General features: G+C 40.6%; 1 protein-coding gene across 1 annotated transcript; it reads left to right on the plus strand.

Annotated features, from left to right (window-relative positions):
• The first annotated feature begins 609 nt into the window (after window positions 1-609).
• Window positions 610-1,779, plus strand: LOC122183716 (basic helix-loop-helix transcription factor scleraxis-like). The gene is made up of 2 exons (XM_042877972.1): window positions 610-984; window positions 1,073-1,779. Exons 1-2 carry the CDS (start codon window positions 610-612, stop codon window positions 1,103-1,105), a joined length of 408 nt encoding a protein of 135 aa, XP_042733906.1. The 3' UTR covers window positions 1,106-1,779.
• Window positions 1,780-24,193: the final 22,414 nt, after the last annotated feature.

Genomic DNA, 24,193 nt, shown 5'->3' on the forward strand with positions numbered 1-24,193 from the left:
CCAGGGAGCTGCCCCATCCAACTGCGTGCCCGCCATTAACACTGAATGGCTGCTCATCCAGTCCTGCTTCGAGAAGGACTCGCGTTTAGACACCACCACTGCCACAAACAGGCTTCTGGGACAGCATTCAGCAGTCCGTTGAGGACGCTTAATCAGGTAGAGATTATTCATTCCAGAAAACCTGCGGCGTGACCTTTGCCGAGTTGGCGAGTGCAGACAGGCTTGTCAAACTCACATGGAAAAGAGAGGTGGTAATAAACTAGTGCTCACAATGACCTTTTAATAAATAAAATGGTTGAGGGAGGCACGCATTAGGAACAGAATAAGAAATCGGATTTGCGTGTAGGCACGGCGGCTGCCGGGGAAGGCAAAGCGACCCGCTCGCTGCCGCTACCACCCCTGTCGTGGGACACGGCAGGGGCGCAGCCGCTCGTCCTCCCGCACCCCCCGGGCTCCGGGTTGCGGCGCAGCGTCGCTTTCTCACCCCGGGAGCCGCCGCCGGGCCGCTGTGACAGGTGCGGCAGCCCCCGGCCGCGGATAGCGGCAGCACGCGGAGCGAGCACCCGGCGCGCATAAAAGTCATGGGGCGGCGGCGCGGCGGCAGGAAGCATGAAGGCCGCCGACGGGGCGGCGGGCGCCGGGCAGCAACGGGCAGGAGACGGCGGCGGAACCGCGGGGCGACCACCGGTCGGGAACGGCGGGAGGCGGAGGAGGCGAAGGGAGGGAGGCGGCAGGCAGCGAGCGGCGGCTAACGCCCGGGAGCGGGACCGCACGCACAGCGTCAACACGGCTTTCGGCGCCTTGCGGACGCTCATCCCCACCGAGCCGGCAGACCGCAAGCTGTCCAAAGTGGAGACGCTGCGCCTGGCTTCCAGCTACATCTCGCACCTGGCCAACGTGCTGCGACTGCAGAGCCCCGCCGCCCCGCAGCCCTGCCCGCAGCGCCCCATCTGCACCTTCTGCCTCAGCGAGCAGCGCAAGAGGGTGAGGGCCGGTGGGGATGTGCGGGCAGCCGGGCTTTAATGGGCTTGGGGGGGGCTGCCTCTAACCTGCCCTGCTCTCCCTCCCGCAGCACCGAGAGGCCGAGGGGCCGCTGGCGGTGTGAGCTGCAGACCGAGAAGCTCGCGGCGGAGGGAAGCAGAATCCTGCAGCGCCCTCCGACAGTTACTTCTTCAGCCCTCGCGCTTCGGTTTGCGCCTCTGCGGGTTTGTTCGTGGGCACCGTGAGCATGAAACCGAACCCTGCGGACACGCTTGCACCTGGCACAGCAGCTATTTTCGCACAAGAAACGTTAAACCTGAGCATCCCGGCGGCCCCGTTGCCTCCCCAACCTGTGTCACATGGTGGAACCTGACCCGCCCCACGCACCGCCGGCAGGGGCTGACACGAGGCCGCCCACTCCTCCGCACGACCCCATCAGCAGCCCCAGGGAAACGTTCCTTTGGTGTGTGGGAAGCTCCCACTGCCAGCACTTCGTGCCCCAGCCCGGCAGCACGTGATGCTTTTCCCTTCTTAACAGAGCAGCTCCCCCCCAGCCCTCCTAATAGCAACGGGTATTGGTATGACTGGCAGCAACTGTGTGATAGAGGGGGGTTCCCAAGGGCTCTCTAAAATTACCCATTACCCAGGCAGTTCCTATGTTGTGCCTGTACAACACTGGTATCACCTGTCTCCCTGCCATTTATTAGCTTGCATACTGCGTGCTTGCTTTTCAACAAAACTAAAAAGCAGATGTGCATGGGATGGTTTTTGTCCATGAATAAAGTGGCAAGCTAGACATATAAGGCCCACTAGTGGTGGACTGAAAATATAGCTGCTGTCTTCTACATAGTTATATACACAATCATAGAATCCTTAGAGTTGAGAGGAACCTCTGAAGGCCATCTATTCCAACTACCCTGCAATCAACAGGGACACCACAACTAGAGCAGGTTGCCCAAGGCCTTTTATATTTAGTTAGCCCTTTATTATTCTTTTTACTTTGTGAATTACTTTCTATTCTTTAAAAGCTTGTAACAGTACCACTGAGAAGTGCTCCAAAAACAACTGCCCTTTTCGCCTCCCCTGTGCCAGTTGTTCAGTTCTCCTCCGCAGCCAAATTTGAGGATCTGCACTGTGAAGGGTCTGAAGCACAGACCTATGGGGAGCAGCTGGAGGATCTGGGGTTGTTCAGTCTGGAGGAGAAGAGGCTCAGGGGAGATTTAAAGCACAAAGCCAATTCTGGCATATATCATAAACAACTATTAGCAAGAACATCTTGGTGTATTGCTTGTGCAAAAGCACCGTTTTGGTTTTTTTTCCTCACCTTCCCAATGCACACTGCCTTATTTTGACCTAAGAAAAGAGAGAAAACAACACAGTACCTAGAAAGCCTGCACTACATTTCTTAAAAATCCAAGTTGAGGAAAATACTGAAGCTACTGAAGTTTCAGTGAGCCCACACCCCACTCACCTGCTGGAAGCTACATGCTGTACTTTTGTGGATTGAGAAGAACTTAATGGCTTTAGACATTTTCCATCATTACTTTTCTTTCAAATTGCTGCAAGATTATTATTTTTGTTTTGCTTTGGCATTGATTCTTCAAGTTCAAACTCCTTATACAGAGCACTTGCTCATTTTTGGTATTGTGTCAGTGTGTGTGCAGGTATAGATTTCTACAAACACATCTTCCAAACATGATTTTCTTTTTGTAGGCTTGAAGAAGTTTGTCTGTTAAAAACTTCCTTACTTTATGAGTCAACCTTATCATAGAGCAAGTTCTACATCCATTAAACCAAAGTATCAGAGTTGCTTAGCAGCCAACACTATTCATTTAGTTGTATAATTCAACGTAATATACTGAAATGAAAGAAGTAATGCAATTTCAAACAATTTCAGGTAAATTTCGTATTGATTATGCTCTGAATTTTTGCAGTGTTGCGATGTCACTGTAGTTACAGAAGTGCCTCTGAGGCTATTAAAATACATTGCATTTGCCATCTCTACAGCTATTAAAAGTGAGCATAAAGAAAGTGAGGTTTACCTTTTCACTGTAATATTAGTTGAGAGCTCATTGCTTGAAAGTTGTGAATCATTTGCACAACTCCACAGGAATTTGACTTTTTTCCCCCCACTATAAAACTAGGAAGATGAAATCTCATTTACAGGAGATTCACACAGAATGTTTTTTCAGTAACAAAAGCAGGAGCAGGCTGGTACGACTTGGCTGTATCTCCTGCTTAAGGCAGCTCTGTGTAGCTTTAAATTCTTCTCTCTTTACTCAGGATGAACAGTTGAGTTCAGCTGGGCTTGAAGATTCCAGTATTATGCTCAGGGTTTCAATTACTAAATAATATTGGAATTTCAGTAACACTGATCGAGTATGGGCAGGAATTGGGCCCCAGAGTACTGTGGCCCAAATATTCACGGTATAGACAGATAACACTTATCCAAAGCAATTATGATCATAACTTCTGAGGAACAGACCTTAAGCCCACACATATACAGACTGAATGCTGTGCATTTGTACATAAATAGGGACAGATCCTCACCTTTCCTGAAAGTTGTTTGTAATTTAAAACCCCTCTGTCCCCAGGAGCAAGGAAGGCTAGAGAAATGAGCTGCTATACATCATGTAAATCCTATATGCCCCTAATAAACCCAGGGAAAGAGTTTAATTTTTAGACAGATGAACTGAGTTCTCAATGTTCATCTCTAAAGAGAGTAAGCACCAGGTCAGTTATCATTAATTTTTTTTTTTTTTGAGTTTACTGTATGAATTCATCTATCTTATCAATTCTGTTATTTTAACCATTTGGTAGAGAGGCATTGTTCATAGCATGCACAAATACGCATTTATGAGACAAAACTGTGGAACTTGGGAGTTTAAGAGCAAGTACTTTACCAGGCATTGGGATGACTGGAGCTTTTCCAGACCTGCTGAGCATCCGCTTGTTTTACCAAATCTTGTTTTCCTACCTATTTGTAGGTACACTCTGTTCTGTTAGAACAGAAACATGCCTAATGCCAATTCTGTCTGTTATCTTGTATACACACAGCTATTCAATTTACATGATACATGAGTAAAAGTGGTGAGATATATATACACCATTTGATCTTAGATCCTATTGACTGTTAAAATATTCCAAGCACAGTACTTTGTGCAAATCACTGTACTTAGCCTGCTTGTTACAATACAAGAACAGCATCAAGCAAAATGAATAAAGCACATTTGATTGTACTGGTTAAGTTTAAATAACTATTTGAACATAGCACTTGGTTATCTATGGATTAATCATAATGTAAAGGAATGTATTTGTTTGCTACTGCTTTCAGTTCTGTACTTCAAAACAGAAGTTTTTTCTGATAACTTCTTGAGAAGTCTGCTTCTTTACAAATGCCTATATTTGTGTGCAAAATAAAATACTTGCTAAAGTAAACAGTATTTTTGTTACTAATTTAAAGAATACAATTTGACTATTGCAGTGGTAGTTCTCTTCTACACCCATCTCAGTAAAGCTTTAAGTATTCTCCCAACATTTTTCAGATTCATCCATACCATAATTTTAGCAACATGCAGACATAACAGTAAAACTTGCAACAGGCCTGGCAGAATTTTAACCCACCAACAATGGACCAGTTGTGTTTTGGAGACAGCATTCCTACCCTGTAACATTTCCCAATACTTAGCACTGAGAATCCATGCTGACACCAAGCTGGCCAACAAACAGCCAATTCTCCCTCCTGTATCTACTCCCCCTAACAGAGCTTTGCATTTCTAACGTAGCCTTTAAGATGCATCCTAGATGCTTTGACTAGGCTGTAGGGATTGGTTTGCAAGCTATGCTTCTTTACTTCCACTCTTGTTGGCATGCATTTGTAATGGAGAAGGAAGGTATGCCAACAGCTTATAAAAAGGAACAAAAACAGGGTCTGCACAACACCTTAAATGCCAAATACAGGGGGGAATTAATAGTCAAATGACCACCTTAACAGTGCTGAATTTACCCTTTAAAAAAAAAAAAAAAACAAACCTTCTTGTCAGCAATTCCCACAAATAATACAACAAACATTTGTAGCCATTTCTGAAAGGCAAATAGCAATAACAAACCTTTAATCACCACATTTAATCTTACATCATGTATTCCTCCCTTATACATATACCATATGAGCCTACGTGAGTCCTTACACAGAAGTCAGTAGAAGAGCAAAGAAGTATTCACTGAGAATGAGACAATTCTTTGATGTTATAAGGCCACCAGATATCACAGATGCATTGGAAGAACACACAGCAGACCTTCTGCTAAATCCCACCAAAAAAGAAAATCTATTCTCTGCAGTTTTGGCCTGTTGCATTATGAGATGGTACATTGAAAGAATGTCACAAAGAATGATATAAAACCCAAGCCAGTTATCTAATTAACACTTTTCAAAAGAGAGAAGTACCACCTACCTGAGTGGTAGCCAGTGGTAGTGGATAATATAAGGCTAATATAAAACAATTAGCTAAAACAGACAGCATACTGCCAAACCAAAGGATCTGGGATACATATTATACCTAGAGTCTTTTGAAGGTTTAAGAAATGTGCTTGTAAAGAATCAGCATGAAGGTTTGTAGGGGAGGAAGAGAAAACTAATAGTGGAGGAGAAAAAAAAAAGCAGCTCTGAGAAATCTAAGGAAAAAACCTGACTTAATACTGAGAACTGATTTGGCTGCTCTGAATGCATTTCTTCAAACTTCCTCAAAGTTTGGGTATACATACACAGCCAGACAGCCCACTATCATATTTGAAATGAAATCCTTTAACTGTTAGAATATAATACAGAGGTGCAGAAACCTTGAAAATTCTCACCATTTTTGAAGTGGCACAGTAATGAATAGAAGCTTCCTCAGGAGAGGAAGGAGGAGCAACACAGGGCATAGATGATGAAGAGCTGCCCGCTGAGTAGGATATTCACTGCAGTGCCCAGAGAAATCCTGATTCTAGTCCAGGTCAAGAGCTACCCTTATTAGTCATTGAAAGGCTGTACCTCCCCCTCATTCTGCTAGTGGGGCATATGAAGCATATTTGGTGGCTACCTTGAGACTCCCAATTTTGGTACTGAGTTCTGCAAGGACTTCTGCATCAAGAGAGGGATGGCCAGCAGGGCAAGGTAGGTGATCATCCCCCCCTCTACTCTGCCCTTGTAAGGCTTCATCTGGAGCACTTCATCCATACTCAGGGTCCTCAACACATCAACAATGCAGAACTCTCAGAGCAGGTCCAGGAGGCCATGAAGATGATCAAAGGGCTGGAGAACCTCTTCTTGAAAGAAAGGTTGAGGGAGTTGGATTTGTTTAGCTTGGAGAAGAATTTGAGGAGACCTTATGAGACATTCCAGTACTTGAAGGGAATTCTTTACACAGAGGGTGGCGAGGCACTGGAACAACTTGCTCAGAGAGGCTATGTGTGCCCTATCCCTGGAGGTGCTCGAGGCCAGGTTGAATGGAGCCCTGTACAGCCTGAGCTGGTGAGAGGCAACCAGCCCATGGCAAGGGGTTAGATATGGATGATCTTTAAGGTCCCTTCCAATCCAAGCCATTTGCTGTTTCTGTGACTGCAGAGAAGATGGGCACAAGCTAGTCAGCCAAAGATTTTTTGTGGTGGTGGTTTTAATGAATGCTTAGGTTTTTATGGTCCTAGTGCTGCAAAATTAGGTAGCTAAATTATGCCTAATTGAACACTGGGATGGATGTGTTTTCCCCAGCAGAACACCCATCTAAGGTAGTAGCTTCTCCATAGCATCACTAGACATTTTTGTGCACCCTCCCTGAATCCAAATGAGATAAATCATGATTTGCATTTAAGACAAACAAAAAAGCCTAACCTAGCTCTCAGAAGGATTTGACTTCCTGACAAAAGTGAACTATAAGGCACCAAAAAGGAGGATCCCCAGCTTTAGTGCCAGTTAAAACAGTTATACAGGAGTATAACAAAACATTTAGATACCAATTGTTTGAAAGGGCCTTATCTTCTCTCATTCATACACTATGTTACATCACACTAGAGTTGTTAGGTTTTAATTAAACATTTGGAAATTGCTATGCATTCTTCCAAGAGAGAAGCCAGTATAAATAAGACAATTACACTGAAATGGGTGATGAAGTAAGTGATAGAAGTAGTTCTATTTGTTATGGCAACTCTCTAACATCTGATTGCTTTTCCTTCGCCTTATTAAAATAAACCCCCCCTTTACAAACATATGTATGCAGATCACTTTTTTAACTGCATGGATTACAGAAAAAGGTATTTCTTTCAGGAAGAGAATTGTGCTTGGCAGAAAGGGTTGGCATCTGTCTGGATCAGATAAGATCAGACAGCTGTGCTCTATCCTGAAAGGGTATTGTGAAGCTCAGTTTTCCTAGGGAAATAATGTCTTTGGTATGAAAAGTAGCAAAATGTAATAAAGTCCCCAAATAAGTAAGCTGAGGAAACAGTCACAGAGGTCATTTTTATCTAAAATACCAAAACTGCATCAGGAGAAAAAGAGAGCAGAAAAAGAGGAGGATAACATCTTCACTAAACAGTAAAAAAAAAGAGTAGGAGGATCATCTCACTGTATATTCTCAATTAAATTAATCCTTTAGATTAAAAGAGAAAAAACAAAGGCAAGAGGCAGAGAGCTGCTGGATAACAGCAACGCTGAGATGCAAGATTCCTGGGGCCATGGGAACAGCTACAATGGAGATAAGAAAGCAAACCAAGCAGAAATCCAGTTGCTGGCTTGAAATAACTAAAGGGGAAAGTGGATTCAGGCAGTTCAGAGAGGTGTATAATGGAAGGAAAGTAATAATCAGCACAAACCACAATAAGAGTAACATGGGTTTGACTAAAGGAAAAAGCATTCCTCACTGTTAGGCACTGAAAGAGGCATGCCAGGAAGGCTGCATGGAGATTTCAGCACATGGCAGAGCAGGGGCCTGAGCAGCTCAGCCTCACTTTAATGTCAGCCTTTCTTTGAAAGCAGAAGATGGACTGAATAACTCAAGATGTTCCTTTAATGTAATTTTTTTTCTATGATACAATGAAATAATGAGCTTATGGCTCTCTCAAAGAGAACTAAAGACCAGAACAATAAGAAAAGCTTCATAAATGCAACAACTTCAGGGGAAGAAAAAAATTACCTCCCATGCACGTGGGCAGTGCCAGGGTCTGTTAATCCTGATGAAAACAAGGGGCATGCTAGGCATCCATGTCAGCAAATAAGATTCTTGGAGAAAGGAGGAACGCATGTCTAAAAGAGACTTCCAAGAGTAGGTAGGATTCTATTTGTACAATTAGGTCCTCTCAGATCCATTCTGGGAATATTTGTTTGGATAATGGGTTAAGATTTAAATTTACAGGTAAAAAAATTTGCAAGGTAAGACTCAAACTTATAATAAAATGGAAAAATAAAAATAAAAGGAGAAATGTTCTTTAAGGGTTGCAGATTAATGACGAAACACGCAGTACTACAAAGCAAGAAACTATCAACTGCACAGATAAATGATGGAGAGTGGCAAGCAGAACATTTTTTAGGTATCTGATATGCAACATCATGACAAACCTTTCCAAGAAAAGTAAACCTTATACAAGATGCATATTTCATCAAGACCTCTTTAGGTCTTGATGCTATTTTTCACGACTACTAGAATGTTAAAAAAGCTCCATCTGAAGTGATTGGCTGGATGGGTGAAAAATCCACTAAAAGTGTAACCTGAAGGAGTACTACATGTAGAGAAATGTAGTCATAACTGTTGTGTGCAAGTGAAACTATGGGACTTGAGACAGTCAACACCAAACTAGATCATGGTGAGCCAGAATCACAGAAGATCTGTGACTTATGTACAAGAGACCAAAGACATCTGCAGTTGTATTAAATAAAGAAGTTATGAAGCCCTGATATTTTCAAGTGTAATGGTTAAAAGAACATTATGCTGCCAGTGATTGAATGCGCTAAATAAACAGATACAGTAATTACCACATCAGAAATGCACAATGGAAAATTTGGCATCACAGTACGGGACATAACCTGATGTGTATGTGGGAAACAGGAGCTAAGATGCAGAGCAGAAATATCCCAATATGTGCTGCACTGCTACCACTGCAATAATTTTTTTATTTGCCATACTGCTCAAAGAAAATCGGAGACAGCCTTTAATAAGAGATGCAGTGAAAGATAACAGAGTAAGCAAGGGTTTCTGGCTGATGAGAGAGGCAGTCTCTAGCTCCATAACTGTGCTGGCTGAGCACCAGCCCTGGAGTAGCCAAGCTTAGATCAGGATGCAGCACCAGTAGCTACCAGTAAGAGAGACTCAAAGAGAAACCACCAACAAAAGCAACCACAGCACACTTGTGCTGAGCAATAAGCAGCTGGATGCAGCTTGAATCAGGCAAAAAAAAAAAAAAAAGACTGCTTTTCTGCTACATTAAATGTGTTACTGCTTATTTTAACATCTGTAAATGAATAAAGCAGAAATAAAAATGCATGTTATGTGTGCCTTTACATTGCAGTAAACACTGTACCGTTGCAATGCACTTAATTACAAGAGATAATCTACTGATTGGCACATTTGAGCTGTCACTAGCATATTACAGATGAGTAGATCCTCCTCTGTGCAGAAACTCCATTTCCCTCCACCATCTCAGTGTGTTTGCACATACACAGGTAGCACAGCTTTCCCCAGCATGGGAAATAAAGAGCAGAAATGACTTAAGTCAGTACCACCAGGAAAGCATCACAACCTTCACAATGCTTTAATAAAGCTGGTTAAGCTGTTAAATTAAAACTACATAAAAAGGCACATTTCCATTTCCATCGTGGATTTGAAAAGTCTTACAGCCTCGAAGAGCACTAAAGGGTCCAAAAGTAGCCAAGGCTAAGTACCACCACTATTATTTTTTGTGGCTTTTTTTTTTTTAATTACAGTTAGTGATCTTGTCCTGTGGTTTAGTTACCATTTGCTTCTGAAAGGGTAATAACTTCATTTTGTTACCCTGTTCTCATTCATAAGGCTGTTGAATTACAAGATTGGCCAATTCCTGCACCAGTGATTTAGTGATTGTTGCTCACTGGCTCCAATTGCTGAAAGTTCCTGTCTCTGCCATCAGAATGAGATAAACCTGGGAGATTCCTGGAGTGGTACACAATCTTATACAAGATCAATAGCAGTTCCTGACTTCTAGTTGTGGTGGTAAGGATCCAATTACTTTTGGCAGCTCTGCTACCACTTACTAATCATTGCCACAAACTTAGAACTGGGTCAGCAGCTTCAAAACCAGAACTCGCCTGCCAGTGCCCAAATCCATCTGAATTTCAACAAGATCCAGGTCTCTGAAGACAAGAAAAATTCCAGTACGTAGACACGGGTTGAAAATATGTAGAAACATACAAGATCTGCATACACCCTAACGCATTCCAAGTGCATTTCTGGACCTGAAATTCACTACAATCGCCCAATGCTGAAATGAACAGGAGCACAAGAGACCATCTTTGCATACTCCAAACTGAGAAAGTGATCAAAGTTAGGCAAACAAGAAGGACAAACACAACAAAGAAACAAATCCCTGACAAGCCAGTCAGCTGTGTAGAATTGAGCATTGCATCAGAAAACGTCCAAGTCCTATTTCTTTGAGGATTGGTACTCCCTTTTGCCCACTGTGTTCCCATTTTAAGCAGCAGCAAGGATGCTCATGGCTCAGTTTGCCTCCAGGTATACAGACAGGTTTCAATTTCTAGCAACTCTGCATCACCTAGGAAAATTGAAGTAAAGCAAAGCTCTTGTTTCAACTGTATACAACGATGTACATGAATATGGCTACAATTCTCATGACTCTGATCAAGTACTGTGTTTACTAAGCTTTAGAATCCCATTATGGACCTTTTCACAGTGATGTTTGCATATGCTGCACAGTGAGTAAGGAGAAAAAAAAAAAAAAAAAAATCAAGCTTTAGGTGCTTACAAGCATGATAAATAAGCACAGAAGTGGCCTTGAGCGCTGTAATGCAGTAACTGAGAGGAAATTGAACAATTCAGTATTCTGAGGTGCCTGAGCCCCCTGCAGACGGGTTTTGAATACTTGCTATTACTCTAGCTTAAACAAAAAAAAAAAAAAAATGCCTCCAGGTCTGTTGTTTTTTGCTTTTTTTTTCCCCTGTGGCAATGAATTTTTTTTAAACACTGGCAAAAGAAATAATTTCAGAGTTCCATATTATCATCATTAACACTATGTTGCAGCTTCTTTGTGTTCATCTCTAAATGAAATTAATGAGAGATTTAGCTGAAGTCCTTTGTACAATAACAAATCTCCAGCTACATGTACATTCCTTTATTAATTAGGAGCTTTGCTGAATTTAATGTGAGGTTGCCGACAGAAAGGCTTATGATCAGGAGTATTTTAAACTTCTGACTGACAGTAACAGCAGTGCTACAGCCTATGCTATAGTTGGACTATGTGTTCTGCTCATCTTCATACCCCCACATCTCACTGAATAATAATAACTCATCTAAAATGTACATGTATTTGCATATGTTCAGCCTTGTTTACAGCTGCATTCTATAAGGGGGTACATAATTAAAATACAGAAATCACATTGTTCTCTTCTATTTTTGTGCCTTTTTCTATCTAGAAAGTGTATGGGAAGAAATGTATTCACGGAAATGGATGACCTAAAAGTATTTCTGTATTACATCTGATAAGTTCAGGCACTCACTTTTGGTGATTAAATCCAGTTTCAACAGGTATCTGATAATTAGGTGACATTAGCTCATGCACAAAGAGAAACTGTAAGCTGTTCTACTGCGCTGAAATTACAGAGGCTTTATATTTTTAATTTAAGAGCTTTCCTGGATTAGATTTTCATTTAGGCAGAAATTCTACAATTCTGAAGTAAATTTAACTGTTATAAAAGGCCCAAGAGATTAGAACAGTAATATTTAGGCTGACATTTGTTAGGCGCTTCAGAATCATTGCAATGATTTGTCATTTCTCAACACAAACCTGCCTAATCTTCCAGAAAGCATACTTCTATATCTTTAAATAAAATAAATTTGGATTACTGGGGCTGTAGGCCCAATCAGAAATGCAGAGCATCAAGCAGTTTAGAACAACAAATTGGCTATTAGTCAGTAATGCGCACAGACGAGACTCAGAGGTCAATAGCCAAGCAATTTGTTGAAGTATGGAGCGTTATAAATAGACTGTGCAAATGTAGTTTATATAAATAGGTGATGTATTGGCCATAGGAGGCTACAGCACAAGTGTGTTTATTACCTAAAATTAAACTGACCTGCACAAGAAGAAAATACAAAAAACCCAGCAGCTTTACGAAAGAAATGAAATGGTGCTTTATGAGATTATTAGAACTTCTATTGATTTTGTGAATAATCGTGCCCTTGATTACACTGTCTCCCCACACATTAAGCCATCCCTTACAAATGAAGTTTAATTATTGTTTAAACAGAATCTGAACACATCCTCAAGCACAGCAATACTGCTTGTGATAGCACAACTCAGCAGCTCCCTGCAGCAGTACACAGAACCATCCAAAATTAGATTGCATCCCAGAGTGCTGCAAAGCTACGCTTTGCTGGCTCTCCCTGTGTTATCAGGCAAAGCCACGACACCCAGGGGGCAAAAGCAGGTAACTGGTGCTTGTATTGCTGATTCTCCCCTAGAGCAGACATTCACGTGCCTACAGTTCCATGTGGATGAGCCTATGGACCATAGTAGTGGTCTCTGCTGACAGCCCTGGCCTTCAGGGGGGCACAGGGAGGAGGGTGGACTGGCTTCCTCCTCACTTCAGAAGAAATGAGTTGAAACATCAGAAAGAAAACCACAATTGTTAGCTTGGTAGCAACCAGGACAGCACTGAGTAGTTGCTTCAGACTGTCTGAAGACTTAGACATCACAGTATGGCCTGAAGTAGTAAAATCAGCCTCATTTTGAGATATTCACACCTCCTTTCAGGGAAAGAAAGGTCTCTGAAATTTTAACATCAGTGTAAATACAGCCAAACCTCATATCCAACCATGACATTTCTGCAAAGGTTGCAGAGTCGCAAACCAGAGCTGGGCTCAGCAGCTGCCAGTCAGCTGTGCCAATCAGGGATACTAATGCAAAAGAATGATATAAAATTCCATGATCTGAGTATTTAAAACATACATAAAAAAAATATATTGAAATACATTCAAATCACTAATTTTATAAATGCATCCTGGCACATTTTCTGTGCAATTTAACCCTTAGAAAGTATGATCAACTACTGGGCCAAAGGTCTTTCAGGTTTAGAAGGTCTTAAAATTCAAAACATACTTGGCACTTATCTCTGAAATGAAGATGAAAAGCTCATAAGAAAGTTTCACACAGAGCTAAACTCACACCAGAATGGTGTTATAAATATGCAGAGGCTACAAGGAATAACAACAACAAAAAAAAGGCTGTTCAGCAAAGAAAGCTGCTTCCTTTTCTATTCAGGATCAAATGCAATCTCCAGATTCAAGAGAAGAATGTGAAAACTATCAAAAACCATACTGAATGAGAATCCACAGCAAAATTTAGAGTAGAAACACTCTTTAGTGATACGTATAAAGAACAAGGAAACGGGCAGCAGCAATGCTATAAACTGTGGGTAAGTATGAATTAAGGCTGATCTGACCATTACTAAAATTGGCAAAGATGATATTATGATGTCTGGTTTCAGATGTTTGATCTACATAACTCAGAAGGGAATCTTTTAGCTCCTGCCTCTACAGTTCCAAGTCACCTCCCTAGATGGAGACATGCCGATCAGTCTCTATGGTTGCTCACCAAGATGACCACCCTCAAACTGCTAATGAAGATGGGATGGCCAAGTCAATACATCCAGTAATCACCTTTCCTGAATAGGAAAAGTCTGATTATTTTGTTAGTTTTTTGTTTTTTTCAAAAAATCATGCTATCCAATTTAGGCTTGGAAAAAAGAAAACACTGTTCATGTTTTAAAGCGTTGGATAGAATAATATGGAAACATCAAATTCATTTGTATTTAAATGCTGTCATACAAGTCTTTAGAACACACTTTAAAGGATTCTATTTGTTACAAATAAATGGAAACAAAACTAATGGCCCCATGCAGCAAAACAGATTTTGTCATGCTTGTGCCTTTCTCAAGTAAGGGAGGGGAGGAGGCAGAACAAAAAGAAAACCTCTGCATCTATTTGAAAGCAAATGAGCATATGCAAGGCAAACATGGAGCCAACATGCTTTCTGTGATATTCCACATGCATCTGTGAATGCTTGTATTAATGCCAGATAATCTGCAGGACTATGAAGGGAGCATTGGCCACAGTGCTGGAGTTACCCACTACTTTCCTAGCACTGTAACTGAATCCTACACAAGCTCCTGGACTCTACCAGAGCTGAGCAGATGGAGCCTAACTAAGCTGCTCATACAAACACAATGCATAATGAAGCTATAGACATTAGGGCTTTGACATGACACAAAAGCAAAGCAACAGGACTGGTTTTACTGAAAGTATTTCTCGCTTAAATCTCTGTGGTGCTTCCAATAGTGCATTCATGGGCTAGCAGTATACAGCCAAATCCCAATAAATCTTGTTTACATTAAAAAAAAAAAACAATCTAATTAACCCCCCCCCCAAAAAAAAACAGATAGACTGCTTTTATGCAATGCCTCAACTTCAACCAGCACTGCATTTTTCTGAGGTTTTGCATGCTTGCAATTACAGCAGGACTTTATTTTCATTGAATAACAAGGACTACAAGGACAAGGACTGTCTCGGTATCAATTGCTTTGACTTTAGGAATAGTTTCACATGCTACATGGTCTTACAAATGGCATGCCCCTACCTAAGGCCTTACTGTTTTGTCAGGATCCATTTCCACTTCATTTTATTAAACACTCAAGAACAGCATTAGTTGTAACAGGTAAGGAAGAGGATGTGAAATGCAGTTTTAATTCTGAATTCCCCAACCAACACTGGTGTTCAAATGGAAATAGAGTATGGAAGAAAACCAAAGAGAAGGCAGAACACAGTTTTCTTTGAATAAGCAGAGGATAACGATGTCCTAAGGGAACCAGTGAGAGAAAATGCAATTGTACAAATGACACCTCTGGTATATCTAGTAAATCTCATAAGAAAAACACCACAAAAAAATCAATAATAAACTATTTGCAAGAACACTAAATAAAGCAAGCTAGGGATAAAGTATTCTGAAATGCATATATTATTTTCTGGGTTCAAAGGCCTCAAAAATCAGTGTTTATAACCAGTGTTGAAATTCAATGAAGATATTTACCCAGTGTTTACCCCTTGCTTTATGAAGCTGAGTTACTGGGGAAAGAGAGAACTCTTCAGCACAGTGCACACCACGTAGTTTCTGCTCAAAAACTTCTGCATTCAACCAAATGAATGTATTTTTAAACAAGGTAGTTGATGTGTTATTCATCTCTGTGCATAGATGGTTACTCCAGTTAAAGTCAGTCGATTTTTATGTAAGAAGTGACAAACCAGAAGTGCAAGTTCACATACAGAAAGTAGCATGCTGCTCCACTCCACAAACACACCGGAACTGAGCAAGGTGCAAAAGCATTCTGAAAATCAACTTGACTATTCTTTATCACAGGCTAAATACAGTGTATTTTCCATATTCCACCCAATTAAAAAGAATAGTCAGACCCTCATTCAAATTATGACCTGTTTCCATTGAATCTAAGCACAATAAAGCAGCCTGAAGCATTTTTGCTAAAGTTGGTAAACAGAGGGAGGTGTGGGTAGGGAAAGCCACTAAGTAAACTGAGATGCCACTTGAGAGAATGGCAGGAATTAATCTTAAGATTACATACACATTTATTTTAAAAAGAACATACATTATTATTCCAATACTTAGATGCATAAAACAACTTGTATTTATTAATGATGGCATGCCTTTCTGATTTATGAGCTATGTCCTTATATAGCTATCCAGTGTTTTGGATCTTCCAAAGTTTTAGAACTGCTCAGAATAGCACCTGGATGCCAGAGCAGTACTTTTTCTTCAAGCAATCCAGAATTCACCTTTAAGTTCCAAGAGTATTAAGATATAAAGTATTGGCATTTCAAGCTCTGTCTGTTGAATGATGCATCTTTAAAAAAAAACAAAAAAAGACCAGCAAAAGCTGTTTCAGCATATTTAAAGATCTGGCAATGTCAGTGTATCAATATTAAGTAAGTTTAGCAAGCAGTGTTTTTGAAATTCGTATTAATACAGCACTAGATTCCAGTGAAGTCTTTCTGGTTCATTAGAAGCATTGTTAAAGATTTAAACTAAAGAACTACTGCTTCTGCAAGGTGTCTCTGCCCTGTGTCCACACTGAGCCTGGAAGAGCTTCCTACAAGCTGTATCTTCTGTATTTCCATTCATTTTCAATAAATGTGAGAATGAAAAGTGTTGGTTTTTTTCAGTACTACAATTAGCATGGCATTCACACTTCAGGAACTGCTGAAGGATGGCAATGATAACCGAGTTGGCTGCAATCAAACTTCACGCCACTAAAATCATTCTTGAGTGTTGCGGATTTTAGAGTAAAGCACAAGAAAGGTGTAATGGAAAAAGTCCTGAGTACTCATTAATCATATTTCTTAGCTTAAAGACCAACTGTATCAAAGTTTAGAACATCTAGCACTTACATGCCCACCTTCTATTTTCCCCCTGCAGCATGCTTTATCACATGGGTTCACAAGTAAGTAGGGATGGTCTGACTGATCTCTCCCTTCTTTTAAAAAGAAAAGATGAATTCCCACTTAGTATAAACAACCAATGTTTTATGGACTAATGACAGTTTAAAATACTTTTTTCCACCACTTCTACAGCGATACTGTCATTAAGACTAACAATCTAAAGTAGCTAAGAGAATGAGTAAGCAAGATGATTTACACAGATGATAGTGCAGTGGTAAGAAGTGGGGAAAGATTTGAATTTTTTTTTCTGTAGCTAAACCATTAAAAAGATTTACACCAAGGTCTTTAAGTGAAAAGAAAGCATAGCCAAAGAGGTCTGGTAAGCTCTTCTATCAGTAACATTCTCTGCCATATAATTCAGGCAAGCCCTCAGCTTAAAACCTGATTATTAAAACCTAAGAGGAACTTGTGTTACCAAATAGATTCTACCAACCCAGTATCCAAAGAGACTGCTTATAAAAAATCAGTCAGGATGCAGGCATCTTTATAAGATGTTTCCACCATCATTGCATCATCTTCATTTTTTCCAAGAGAACATATACAAAAAATAAAATTCAGGACTATTTAGAACAAGAGAGAGCAGAGGTTCTGACCTGAAAAAAGGTGTGTTGAAATTACTTAGGACTGGGGACACAATTAAAGCCATACGTTTCTGTAGCTGGCTGAGTCTTACGGAAAACTCATAAAATTGTGTATCCTTATAAGGTTTTGTATTTACTCTCTTTCTGATAACTAGAGGTTATTTCAGTACAAGCCTGTACATTCCTCACATCCCTCCTACCATTTTTGTTCATTGCAGGTGGTCTCAGGAGGCTGTCAGATCTGGATTTGGGTGTAGGGCAGGCTCAGAGTTGAGACTCTATTTTATGCTTGTACCAAAACATAAATTTGGAATCTGAAAGCAGCAGCATTTGATAAGGTTTCAACAAGAGCAAGCAACAAAAAGAAAACAGGTTTTCTGCTGCTCAGTGTACCAGAACATTATTTGTTTTGTGCTAAGAATGGGATTAAGGCTGTAAAACAAGTGTCTTGACAGTCCTTGCTTCAAGATCAGCTGCTGGTGACATTTCCATCAGCTTGGACTGCTGCCCATCCAGACCCAGAAAACAGGTGCTTTCCAGTTCTGGCCTTCACAGAAAACCAAAAACAGTAGCACTCAAATGCCCTTATCCCCATCCTGAGGGTCTGAATAAAGAGATGAGCTTTATGCAGCACACACCAACAGTCAACACATTTGATGGGGATGAAAAACAGGATCCAAAGTGATAGCCTGATAAGAAGCTATTGGTCTTTTTGTACTGCAGAAGTTTAAGCAGCTGTGCTGGCTGAAGGCAGCAGGTCACAACCATTTAGATATACATGAGCCTAATTCTTTAACCATCAAAAGGAAATCTATAGGGATTGCAGGCAGGGGAGTTAGCCCACTCACAATGGTTACAAACACACTGAGGATGACTCAGGGACATGTCCCAGGAAAAAGGTAAACCCCACTCCTCTTCCTGTTCTTTTAGCACAGTTTGTATACTCTCAAGTATGATCCCAGAAAGGGAACAAGGACTGACATCAGACTGCTATTGGCATTTATCTCCTTGAGTGCCAATATTTGTATCAAAAAGTTAATAGGTTTCTAGGCATATCTGCAGTTTGGGGAGGGATACCTCTTCTGCAAACATAAATGCACCAGGTTAGTAACAGCAGATGATCAGGTGAGCCATAAGCAAAACAATTTTACTTTCTGGTCAACATTCAGCCATATAAAGCAACAAGTATGTTCCTTTTTTTCTGTGTATGAAGGAAAAAAATGTAGTTATTTCTCCACTCATGTAAAAAAAAAAAAAAAATACTTCACAACATTTAGCATGCAGCTTCCACAGAAGTACAGTAACTTTTTCCTCCTTCTCCCTCACTTGTTGCACAGCAGCCTGGGAAAGCAGATCACGCATTTAAAAACAGGTCTCAGAGCGATTTGTTAAAAGCACTGAGAAAAGCATTCTTGCTTATGCATTCTCCCTAGCTAATGTATTGGCTGCATATACATAAGCACCCATCCTTAGCAGACCTTGCCCTGAGAGACTGAGAGCATTCAAAGTAATAAGATGTTGCTTCAGTCAAGTGTGTGAAGTTCAATAGGTTCAGAGGGACTACAAACATCTTTTTTCCACCACATCCCCTTCACACATTCACACAACATTCCCCTTTGCCCGCAGCATCGGTTGCTTTCTGATCTGTAGAACAGTTTCTATCTCAAGTATCTTCCTAAAGGGCTATGCTGCATCTTTCTCCTGTTCTCAGCACATCAGCAAAGAAATGAAACCTATAAAGATTCTCCCCCCCGCATTTCCTCCCTAATGTAAGAATTGTTTTGCACGTCACGTTTTGACACGCACACTGCTGTGATTTATAGCACTTGTTTCACTCGTTCTCATTGCAGTTCTTTACTCAGTTTATATATATAATAATCAATTGATTTGCTGCTGTTGGAGTGTGCTCATTGGGCCAGCAGATGGCAGCATGCAGCTGTGAGAGCTCTGCAAAACGCCTATAGGGGAAACTTCCCGACAGGAACAATTATGGGTTGGTTGTTACGAGTTTTTGTGCATTCGTTAATCCACATTCCTATATTATATATATATATATAAATATATATCTATTTATATTATATATATTCTCCCAGAGCAAAGCATTCTATTTCCGCTCCTTGCAGCTCCTCCTGGATCTGAAGCAAAATGTGAAGTTTTCCTCAGTTTACTTTTTTTATTATTCTTTTTAAAAATGAACATTTGAGAAATTAAAAGATTTCTGGAAAGCAGAGATAAGCTGGACAGAGCCTCTTGGTACAGATATTCAGAAAGGTTTTTATATTTTGGAACTCCAGCCCTGTATCTGCAGCTTCGGACATGATTTCTCACAACAAAAACAGCTCTTCACTTTATTCGTACCTCTTCAGAGCTGTTGACCACGAAAGACAGTGCTATTGAACAGTGTCCCCTCTCCCACTGATATAACAAGCAGCAGCAGGATAGCTCAGTGTATATATACACACCTAAAGACTACTAACATACTGGGCTCCAAAATTTAAATGCTGTTCAATGTCTTCCATATGAGAATTTTAAAAATAATTCATAGCATCAGTCATTCTAAACTCCTAATCTTTTCATTTTCAAAACCAATACCTGAAAGAATGGCCTTGGCTATTTATTCTTGTAACATGCAGTTTGCTCCTATAAGTATTAACCTATAGTTATTACGTGCTGCTCTGTTGACAACAAGAGCTTCTCTCTCCATCATACACAAGGTTGATTTCAATTTGTAGGGTGTGGTTATCTCAGGATTGGAAACTCAGGTTCTATCTGTAATCAAGTTCACACAGTCAACAGGCAGCCTTCTCTCACGTCCTCTCACACCCTATTAAGGGAGGCTAGATGCATCTCTTTCACTAACTGAAGTATACGCAGCTTCTATCAAAGTGCAAAGAATCAAGGGACCAGCTGGCACATCCCTGTGTCACCATGCTGTTACAGCCAGAATGACACAGCCATTTCAAAACATACATTAACAACAACAAAGAAATCTATATTCTTAATGTTTGCCTCCCCCCCACTTTCATATCTGAAGCAATCTCATTAAGCCCTCCCCATCCCACAGAAGAGGCCAAAACATCGCATTTCTATAGAGCAAGGAACAGCTGCTTCAGCACTGCAGTGAAAGACAGAACTTCTGTAAACGATATAGTGCTTTTATGTTACAGCATACTACATACACACACAAAGTCATAATAAAGCAAAGCCTCAGGAGGGCCTTTCCCATGAAAGCATATGTATTTTTTTAAAGCAGCAAAATCATTTTGTTCAGGCTTGTAATGTTTGCACAGCTGCCACAACAGAGCTGGCCTGGTGGATTTGTGTCTGGGTGGCCACATCAGGGCTCACCCTGTGCTCCCCTGGACAGGTGGGAGCACCATGCACTCCCCCAGGCTTTTTCTTACAGCTCCTCAGACTATTTTGTCTCTATGAGTTCATCTGCCAAGTAGCTGAAGTTAAAACCACCTGCTCATTCATGGGCAGCATTACCAGGCAGTTATCACCATGGTCTATCTCAAAAAAAAAAAAAAATCCACCTTTCAACCTGCTTTGAAATTCACTGTGCTTTAGAGTTGAAAAAGATGAACTGAAAAGACACAAAAACTGATCATATTGCTAAGAAGTATTAATGGAGTAAATGAACTTCTTTGCATCTTAATAAGCTTGATGTATCATAATATAGAAAGGAAAGAAGGAATCTTTTCTGAGGTAACAGTTAACAAATGCAAAGTTAAAAAGGGGGCAACAGGATCTAATGTCAATATATATTTAAACAGCAATAATATTGCATGAGCAGGCATGAGAAGCTTCAGAGCTGACTTCACATATGTACATAGAGAGAAGGATGGGTTACTCCATGTACAGATGAACAACACTAGGAAAAAGAACTTCACTTAATTTGAAGTCATTTGTGGAAAACAGCATTGATATTGAAATGTGATAGAAGTCAGGCCATAGCCCAGCAGAGGCAAGAGAATGGTTGCAGTCTCTGGCAAATAGAACAGCCATTAAACTGCCCCAGTAATATCTGATCTGAACAGATTCAAATGCTTAGGTTAAATAGCACCTAAGTTGACTTAGAAAATACATCAAAATTTATTAAGAAGCAAACTTCTTGCCCTCTACCCCACTACTAGGATGCAAAATAAAGTCTGCAAGTAAAAAAAAAGAATGAATTTTTGTGTGCAGATGCAGATACTTTCTTTTAGTTATGTTGTATATACTTTTTTTTTTTTTGATTGATTCTGTATCTGAAAAGTATTTAGTCTTGTCTTGGACATCCAGCCAGGACAAAATAGTGTCTGGGAGCCTGCTGAGCCTGTTTTGTTTCAGACCTTAAACAAAAGCTATTTTGCATTGTAGAATAGTGCTCTGAAATTCTTCTTAGACAAGTTGCGTTCTGTTAGGGATTTTTCACTCAAGAGATGAATTGCTTGCTTACAAGAAAACTTCAGCTCCACTGTTACAATATTTATAGTTGAATACCATCTATATTTACCACTCCTGCAAACTTCTACACCTGTGCCTAAATACCAGTGAACGATTATGGCTTTGAAGTAGGCTCGAGCTGAACAATCTAGCCACATTCTGTAGCAAGCAATGTTCTGGTGAAGTCTCAGGTACAAATAACAGAAGCATCAAGCAGCCATTACCTTCAAAAAATTACTGCAAGTCTGGTTTATGTGGCAGGCTACCAGGGACAGAAACACATTTCACACATCATGCAGGCAATTAACATCACTGAAGCTAGAACTCTGGATGTGCTTGACGTTAAGAAGAAAATACTTCAGTCATCTTTTTAATGTTGCTGGTAAACAAATAGTCTCAGATTTCATCTACAATTTCACAGTGTATTTCCTATTACTGCTGGCATAAGGCATCCCCCATTCTTATTCAAGTTCCTTTCTCTGCAGAACTATTTCATGTAACCGTTCATGAAATCTCCCAGTTCTCCTTACACTGAAGTTTCAGGAAAAAAAAAAAAAAGTGTATTCTCACTCTTTCCTTGAGTGCACTGAATGATTTGAAAATGAGACCAAAAAATAAAAGATAATAGTTTGAAGAAGCAGTCCAGCTGCAGAGGCCAGCTGAGACCTATAAGAGACATTACAGCCAAACTTTGTACTTTGCCTAAGGACAAAAGGTCTGATGATGTTTTTAATAACCTGGCCTTGTCCTGAACAAGAGAAAGGAATTAGAAGGAAGTAAGATGTAAGTGTATGATCAGCTAAGGATATAAGCTGTGCTCAGGCAATCTGAAGGCATGACTTAGTGCAATTCCTCTCAGCAGAGAAATTTTTGGGTCCACCTTACTCTCCCTCTCTCAGTCACCTGAGCCAACTTCTATCATGGATAAAGATCTCAGAGTTGGAGGCTCACATGCAAAAATACAAAACAATTGGTTATTGCCCAATACCGAGATGATTTCAGGGATTAATGAGCAACCACTCTAATCTAATCATTCAGAAGGTCACTGCTCCAGAGATGACATCCAACCAATATTTACCAACCAGACACATCATGTGAGGAGGGTTTTTCCTCCATTCTTTTCAATGCTGCAGCACTGCCATCCTCTGACCCCTTATGTTCTTGCAGTTGTGTAACAATTCATGTTTGTTTTCCTTTGGAGTCCTTGAGCTGCTGTCCATACAACTCTCACCAACCTTATCTCAGCAGTTTCACCTTTCCTGTTTGGCAGGCTATATTCCCTGTACTTCTATACAGTGCTTTCTATCAGCTTCACAGATTTCTAAGAAGTCTAAGCTGCATTTACACGGACCTGCTGTGCGCAAGCTGGGGCTTGGATCACAGACAGCTGAGCCCCTAGAAAGAGGGTTACAGGTATGACAGGCTGTTCTGAGAAAAAACACACAACTACTGACGTTAACTGATGAAGAACTCTCTCAGTTACTGTCAAATCCTGCAGCTGGGAGGAAGCAGAGAGCACTTAATAAAATAAAAGGACCTCTTCGCACCTTATTCAACTCTGACTCAACCTCGATAGCAGCAGACAACTTATTGTTTAGGAGCACCGATCGCAGAAAAGCAGATAGAATTACATGCCAGACCTCCCCATTTGTACTAAGTTAAACAACAATAAGCCTACTTACTCCTGCAGATGTTTCAACGCCTATAATGTTTAGTTTTAACGCAGGAATATCAGAAACTGTTCCTGGCAATCCTGAATGACCTCTCCTGTCTACAGTCAATGATTCTCTTTTGAGACTACATGCATACTACAAAGTGACTGATCATACTTGGAGTCTCATTAAGCAGTCACGAAATGGTAAGAAACTGCCTTTGCCCTGAGGAGTAACTGCAGGATATCCACGAGGGCTGATGGTGGTTTAAGAACCTGCATGCTCTGGGAGTGCATCAGCACAGGAGAGGTTGCTGTGTATAGGCAACAAGTATAACCACACCACTACAGTGCTTTTTCTATGCTGAACGTCCTAGCATCTTTCCACTCCTTGCAGTAGGCTTTGTTACTGCATACATTACATGAAGCACCAGTGTCAACAGACCTCATCTTAAATACCAGTTGCCACAGAACATTAATAGTGGTATTTCAAGGAAACTGTTATGCATGTTGTCGAATTGTGGAACTGCAATTACTAAATGACATTTTCTGGCATGTTTTACTAAGCAGCACTAAAGGAATCCATCTACATCGTATTCCTGCTTTGCAGGAAAAAAAAAAAAAGTGTTCAAATGCTTTTTCTGCCCCCAGTAATTTGATACTCTATGATTTTTTTTTTTGTCTTAATCAAGTTTCATCCAAAATGCATTGTTAGCACAGCATGAAATGTAAACTGTAGGGGTAATTGGTCAAACTGCCCTGGTGTGCAAGACCTGCACAACACATCCTAAATTTATGTCTACTGTTGCTTT

This window comes from Lagopus leucura, unplaced genomic scaffold (assembly GCF_019238085.1).
Source record: "Lagopus leucura isolate 7727_CA_CO unplaced genomic scaffold, USGS_WTPT01 Super-Scaffold_100019, whole genome shotgun sequence".
NCBI lineage: Eukaryota > Metazoa > Chordata > Aves > Galliformes > Phasianidae > Lagopus > Lagopus leucura.